We start from the raw sequence: 7,666 nt of genomic DNA on the forward strand, positions 1-7,666 counted from the left end.
AAATGTTGTAAATATGTACATTTCTGTTGAGGGCATAAGATTCTTGGTTTTTTGAGCCTGAGAAATACCAGTTATGTTTTGTGTGCTAGCAAAACCTAGAACTACGTTCCTTACAGAAGTGCAATGTAAATACCTAAAAATCCAGCCCCTCTTTAGAATTTGCCAATAAACTCTGCTACATGTTGCAGCTACCTTTTAGTTCTACCAAATTTTAGTAGAAAATTCTGGGAGAATTTTCCAGTGTGCAGTAATGCAACATTTCTGATGAAGCAGTATTTCCTATCATCCAGAAAGCTAAACCAAACCAGCACCACTTAGTCAGCATCAAAGGACCATGCAAGGGGTCCTGGTGACAGAGCAAGGGTAGAGTTATCCAAATACGTCCTATGCGACATGAAAACACCTGTAGAAGAGCCATGAGCTACTAGGAAAAGCCATGTTGGAAGTGAAGCACTGGAACAGGTTGCCCAGAGAAGCTGTGGATGCCCCATCCCTGGAAGTGTTCAAGGCCAGGCTGGATGAGGCTTTGAGCAACCTGGTCTAGTGGAAGGTGTCCCTGACCATGGCAGGGGGGTTGGAACTTGATGGTCTTGAAGGTCCCTTCCAGCCCAAACCCTTCTGTGATTCTATGATATGAAATGGCGAAACTCAGCATCTTCAGTCCTACCATGTAACCAGAATGTGAAGGGAAGGTCAAAACCAGTGACACCCAGGCTACAGGCAGAAAACTCGGGTGCAACAAAGTCTGCGTGGCTGTTGGCCTTTTCAGACCTAGTTCAGTGGATAAAATCAAGAATTTCTTTTTGCCTCAAGCCCTGGTTTATTCACAGGTGGGAGACATCTTTATCGCAGTTTACAAAAGAAATCTGAAACAGAGATCTGAGTAATTTATTAAGCCCAATGATAGTATTTGCCACGATAGTCGAAGAATCAGTATTTCATATAACACTGATTTCTAATAATTCAATCAGTATTTTATGAATGGACTGATTTGAAAGTAGGCAGTTATTTGTTTATTAATAAAAGAGTAACAGCACAGCAGAAAATTACAAGAAGAGCACAAACACTGGCTACTTTGATAAGAACAGTTTGCTGATGCGTAGGTAGTGTCCAACCTTGTTAGTATTTACTTGAATTAACAAGTTATATCCAATACTGGCAATAACCATTGTCAGTTCTCTACCAAAATAAGAGAGAGGGAGCCTCTTCTCATAGCACTACTTTATTAGCATCTTAAAAAAAATACATGACAGAATGGCAGTAGGTGAGAACAATGTTCTTAATGGGAGAGGTTCAGTTTTACAAACATTTCCAGAAAGCAAACACTGTATTTTGCTGTACCTATTGTATTTTTACACTTACACAACAAAACCTCTCCGAGCCACGTAGCTGTTGTCTATGTTGCTGGAACCCACAAGCCATTTTAACTCACTTTTCAAGCAGTGTGATTTCCCTCTAGCTTTATTATCTAGTATTCATCCACTACAGTGGGGAAAACCAATGGGGAAGAAAGGTAGTGGGGGAAGGGAACAGAGAGGGAAGGATTAGGGTAGAACAAATGGGAAATACATTTAAAAGTGCAGATAACTGACAGTAAAATATATGTTCTTTGGTTAGCAAGCAGAATAAAAGGAAAGGAGTTGCATACATGATAGATACACACTAGCATTCTAAAGCAGAAGACAAGAATGTCAAGAGTGTATTCTTCCCCCACTGCCAGATGGAAGGGCTATTATTATAAATGAAAGGCAGCAGTAGTGGATGCCAGGCACTTTTGTTGTGTGCCAGATTCTGAAGTCCAGATGTAAGCAGGTTACCCCTGGGACAGGACAGGCTTCAGCTCCCGCAGCAGAACAGAACCAATCACGGTTTTCTCAGTGTTTATGATGAGCTGTGCTGTAGAGCTCTCCTTCAGCTCCACTGTGACTAGCATCAGTGACCCACTGTGCACAGTCTTAGCAGCAAACCTGGGGAAGGAAGGAAAAACGAAAAATAAAAATCACTGAGGATCTTAAGGTCAAAGACGGCTAATATTTCTTTCTGAAAAAGTTAAACGAGCTCAAATATAATAAAATGCCTCCAATTTCATTAATGCATTTCAGGGGCTAAACCATAAAAAACTCCATAAATTCTTCAGAAAGAATTTGTTCAGTATTGTGTAAATATTTTTGCATTTACAAAGGACAGAAAAGTATCATGCAAAATTGTGTATTTAACAGTGCAAACAATAAAATCTATTTAAATCCATTTTAATATAAACTCTGACTCTTCAGTTCATCTGCAATACTCAAGAACTGTTTTAGTGCACACTGGCAATGTGCATTCAGCTGTATGGGGTTTTCCATAGATAACTATCATTATTTGCTGCCCCAGAGAAAATGCAACTATGCTAAATGTAGTAGAACACTTCCAAAAAGCCAGATTGTTATACTTCCAGGAAAGTGCATCCTGCTGACATCCTGTGAATTAATTCAAACTAAAAATATTGAAGGTTATAGACATGCAACACCATCATTTGGAATGATGGCAACAGCAAGACACCAAATTATTCCATCTTTGAATTTATCGCCAGAATATTTAATCATACAAATGTGGCCAATATTTATACATATTCTATAATTATTGAAAACTCTACAAAGCAAATACACCCCCACCTCCAACCAACCAGATAAACAAAAGTTAGAACTAATGCACCATTACTAAATTCCAAGACATGAAGAACCCACTAATTACATGGAATTAAAAGCAAAACTAGCCTTTTAAGCACGACAATTGACTGAAAAGCCATTTTAGGCACAATGAACTTCTGTCAATCCTGTTAATTCATTCTGCACGCACAGCCAGGCCCAAGAGACATGAAGGAAGAGGATGGCAACAGAAGAGGATGGCAACAGCCTCGTCTTCCATCTTCCACAAGGAGCGCACCATGCTTTTTTTTTTTTTTGCCCCCCTTGGTTACTTGACAACAACAAAGTTGCTGCACATGGGCTTTTGAAAACACTAACAAGTGTGGAGCAGGTCTGTGACCCAGTCTGACCCCACTTTTCAGGGCCAATCTCCTCTCTTCTTTCTGAATGACACGTGTCTGAATCAGAGCCATCTGCCTCAATTTGCACAACATCTTCAGCCACAAAAGGACCCAGTTAGCCCTGACAACAGCTCACAATACAGAAAAATCAAACTGCTGGGCTGACAGCACGGTGTCGGCTATTCAAGAGCAAACCAACTGGTCAGTGTCTCATGTCTGACAATTAGCATGGGCCTCGCAAAGCGCCTACCCAAGCCCTTGGGGATCTGTTTAATTACCATCAACATAAAGGAGGGAGTTTATCAGGAGATACTCAAAAAACTTCACTCCAGACTTAATTAAAATATTAGCCACTTAAGCAGGAAGCAGGTTCTCTTTAAACGAGAAGTAATTTCTCTCTTTTTTCTTTTTAAACTAAGCATATCAAAATCTCATAACACATTATACTAATTAAGGAAACATGGGGCACTTCTCTAATGTCACCCATCACAGGTCAATCTATTTCTTTTGTCTGGATTATAGATACATTCAAAGACCCCTCCCTTTAATAGGAGGTGCTAAAACAACGTTACTACTATAAAAATTAGCTACTTAGCTAGTTATATCAATGATTTCATCTATTCTCACTGCGATGTGGAAGATCACTATTTCTCTTGTTGATTTTGACAGGGGGATAATTATGTAAACAATAGTCTTATTAGTCACTTTATTTACTTAACAGTTGTGTCTTGAGACAACACAGAAGCAGATTATGTCTGAGTGTGCACATAAATAGGTTGGTAGTTGGCACTCCCGCTGTGCTTCATAGCCCCGAGGCTTGATTTTACCCTCTTTTACTAAAACATGAAAGTGATACAAAGTCAGTTCTGCGAAAGCCAAGTCGGCCCAAAGCATCAGTGATGCGCATTGCGCTGGTATTTTTACATGTGGATTTGCAAAATCACATGGGGGATCAATAGTACTTTTCCATACCTCTGAACAAAACACGTAAAAATCAATAAAATGTGAGTTTGTATGTAGTTTGCAAGACGCAAAGGGTCTGATACTCGGATAATTCTACACAAAGTGTTAGTATGCATAACTAGCAGTAGCTAATCAGTTTGTATCAATGGTCACCGATCTGGAATCACTTAGTGAAAAAAAGAATTGGAACAGAACGGGATGACTTATTTTACCCTTTAAAAAGGATGTATAGAAGAACAACCACACAATGGGTTTACCACTGCTTTTGAACTTTGGAAATCGAAATCTTCTCCTTAAAGTAGGGAAAATAATTTTTTTTTTTAAAGAAAAAAGTTTCTAGAGAGATTTATAAAATGAATATACTTACATGATCCTTGAAACTAATACAGTCATGAAAGGATTAAGCAGCTGACTTCGGGTTAGAAGACACTACCAGTAAAACTGATTTGCTAATGATTTAGATGTTTTAAATATAATGTCATCGAAGGATTTGGGTAATAGCTGTTTTTTTCAACTAAGTACATGTTACTGTATTTATATGCTTACTCATGATAAGCACACATGGATTTTCAAAAACACGTGTTATACTCAACCAAATGCTTAGATCAGAAAGCCATTAAAAAAAATCTTCCAACACCAGAAGTTAATTACTCTCTATTGTAGGTATTTGTTCTCAGGGAGGAACTTCTATTTTCCCCAAAAGGTCAGTAATTATTTTTCACTCTTTCTGAAAGCTGATACTGCCTTGAAGGTTGGAATTTGAGTAGAAGGAAAAAAAAGATACTAAAAAAATCAGAATTCATAGACTGAAATAAGCCTTGGAAACTGCACTATTGTACCTGAAAATCTAGCTTGTAAATTGGTGGTTTGTAGGTCCAAAAGAAAGAACTTGTCCTTTGGACAGCTCTTAATATAAGACATTGTATTATTAGCATGATTCTGTTGCAATAAAGGATGCATCAGTGAATATGAAAAAAATAGAAAGTAACTATCATTCAGAAAACAGAAATAAATATTTACTACTAGTTTCAAGATAGCTGTTTCTGCTATACAGCAGTTATTTTCTAGATTTCTTCCTGTGATAGTAATTCTAAAAGTTATTTCACATTATTAAAAGTATTCAGGGAGATTTGCATCTCAATATTTTTCACATTTAAAAAAATAAAGACATATTAGAAAAATAACAATGTGTGATATATTTGCATATTATGAGTTTCAGGTTTTGTGTGTGTGTGTGTTTTTAAAGAATGTTAAAATATTCTGAGGCTATGTGACATAGAAAAAAAAAGAGGGAATTCATAAATTATTTGTACATAAATATGGTACCTGTCAGCAGGTAAGGAAATGCACATTAAGAATCAAATTCTAAATCAACATCAATAAAGTACTGTATATTTTTAAAAAGTCATTCAGTCTTTCAAGAGTTAAACATCAAATACATATTCTTGGTCACTTTCCATGAAAATAAGATTTGTTAATGATTATCACACAAAAATATTTAATTTATAGTCAATATAAAGGGAAACTATCAGATACTACAGTGTAACAGCATTGCCAAACACTGCCTTTGTAAAGATGAGTAGCCTAACTAGCAGTTATTTTCCCTTTATTTGTAGACAGAAGCTAGCTACAGTATACTGGAAAAGCATTTTTATAGGGAAAGGTTAGGAAAATTCCACGTCAGTGAATAGACAGCAACGGAGTAACCCACTCAAAATCTGCTCTTTCAAGCTCAACATTTGAGAAAGTAAATTTGCACCTGAACACTCACTATCGGGACATTTGTTTACAGCAGAGCAGGGTTTGTTACACATAATTCAACAGCACTAAAACCTACATTCTCTCCTGTCGGGCTCTCTTCTTCCTCTTTGATTTTTCTATTCAAGCTAAATTTTCTTCTTTTTCTGTTCTACTGCTTGCCAGAAACAGCGACAATGGCCCATGGAGGCTAAAACTTTTTTTTTCTCCACCCTTTCTTTAAATCTTGCACATGAAGCCTTCAATTACTGCCTGCTGAAGCAGACAGAATCCTATTAGTAAGAAAGACAATCAGAAGATGCAATGCCCTGCCCTAGCTGTAGAAAAATAATTAGTCCAAAGTTGACAAATGTGTAATCAAGTTACGCAATGAATATACTCAAATGGGGAAAAAATACTGCTGTGAATTAGTCTTTGATTTGTAAATATAAGGATGAACAAATATGAAGTACAACTGGACAAAAATAGTTATAGTTTTAGTACTCTGAATCTTCACCTGACTCTGATAAATTCTATCCGTGTACAGGTTTGCCTTTATAATTTAATTTCATCCAAAAATTGGCTAAATTACTAATGACTTATATTCATTCTCTGAGTAAGCCTTACTCAGAAACATGAAACATGAAAAAGTATTCAGAATAGCATTACTTTGTATCAGTTCTGACCTGGGGATAGAGTAAGCTTAATACTAAAATATAAGTACAAAATACACTCACAAAAAGAAGGACCTTTTTTTTTTTAACTTGGTGATTTTAACCTCTCAGAAAAAATCTTGTTTAACATTGTTTATAATAAATAAGATTTTATTACTATCTACATTAAACATAATATGATAATTTAATGCTTTCTTTTTCCCCAGTACATTTTATGTTATTTTAGCACTATCTTAAAACAAGTTATTAAAAATATCCATTTCATTACCATAATGTAATTATTTCCAATATTAACTACTTTTGGGGTTAATAAAATAATACAATTTTAAAATAAATTGCAATCAAATCTCTATGTTTTTACCACTTTTAGTTCTAGTGCCAAAATAGATTGAGTTTGTCCTGGCAGTGAGCAGTTGCACTGTACCGTTAACAAAAATGCAGACAGGCAAGTGAATCTTCTGAACTTGTTTCCAGCACAGAGCACTGCTCCACACGTTTGAAAAGATGCTGCATGAACTTTTTTATCATCCTCCAAATTTACCAGCATTTTTATATGCAGGTATTTTTATCTCCTCCCCAAAACTTCGGGTAAGCTAAAAGCTTAAATAAAAATATTTGGTACTCACACCTAAAAAATACTCAAAAATACTTTAGTTTCTTCATCTAGTCTACTTGTTTCATTTTTCTTAAAGAATCAGGCATTTATTATGATAACATACGGTCCATTTTTTAAACACGCCATACATTTTAATTTGCAGAAAAATTATTTAATTCCAAGAAAGTAAGCTGCCTTACATAAATACATTAGAACATTGAACTTGCTCAGATATCTTTCAAATCAAAGATACTCTTCTGTTTGGCCAGTTTTAAGTGTTAAATGTTTTCTATTTAAACAACTGGCTCAGAAGGTTCCTGTTTGTTTTTCAAAGAAAATGTTGCACATATTTTTCGCTTTACAGCATGCAGATACAAAAGCAGTGCTGTCCTCTAGTGGACAGCAAACAAGACAGGCTAGAACAATCTATTTTGATTAATCTCATATCTAAAATGACTCACTCATATACTTCTAATCTTTAGCTCAAATTAAATTTCTTCAAGTTATTTTTAAATTTTTCAATCCACATGCAAGCTCCTTAAATACAATAATGTATTTTAAACGGTAAGGGCCTTAAAATGATGTAGAAAGGCATTTTCTTGATCAAGTGTTTTGTACCAGTTAATCAAAATCTTTGTACACTGATATTACATGAAAACAGAATTAATA

The 7,666-nt window shown here is 35.7% G+C and overlaps 1 protein-coding gene across 1 annotated transcript in view; it reads right to left on the bottom strand.

Annotated features, from left to right (window-relative positions):
• Positions 1 to 1,334: 1,334 nt before the first annotated feature.
• Positions 1,335 to 7,666, bottom strand: part of LOC104511954 (AP-3 complex subunit beta-1-like) — an 18,654-nt gene continuing 12,322 nt past the window's right edge. The window contains exon 3 of the mRNA XM_010154760.1: positions 1,335 to 1,967. Coding sequence (XP_010153062.1) covers positions 1,814 to 1,967 — 154 coding nt within the window. The 3' untranslated portion in view covers positions 1,335 to 1,813. The remainder of the gene's footprint in view (positions 1,968 to 7,666) is intronic.

Source organism: Eurypyga helias, unplaced genomic scaffold (assembly GCF_000690775.1).
Source record: "Eurypyga helias isolate BGI_N326 unplaced genomic scaffold, ASM69077v1 scaffold7597, whole genome shotgun sequence".
Lineage (NCBI taxonomy): Eukaryota > Metazoa > Chordata > Aves > Eurypygiformes > Eurypygidae > Eurypyga > Eurypyga helias.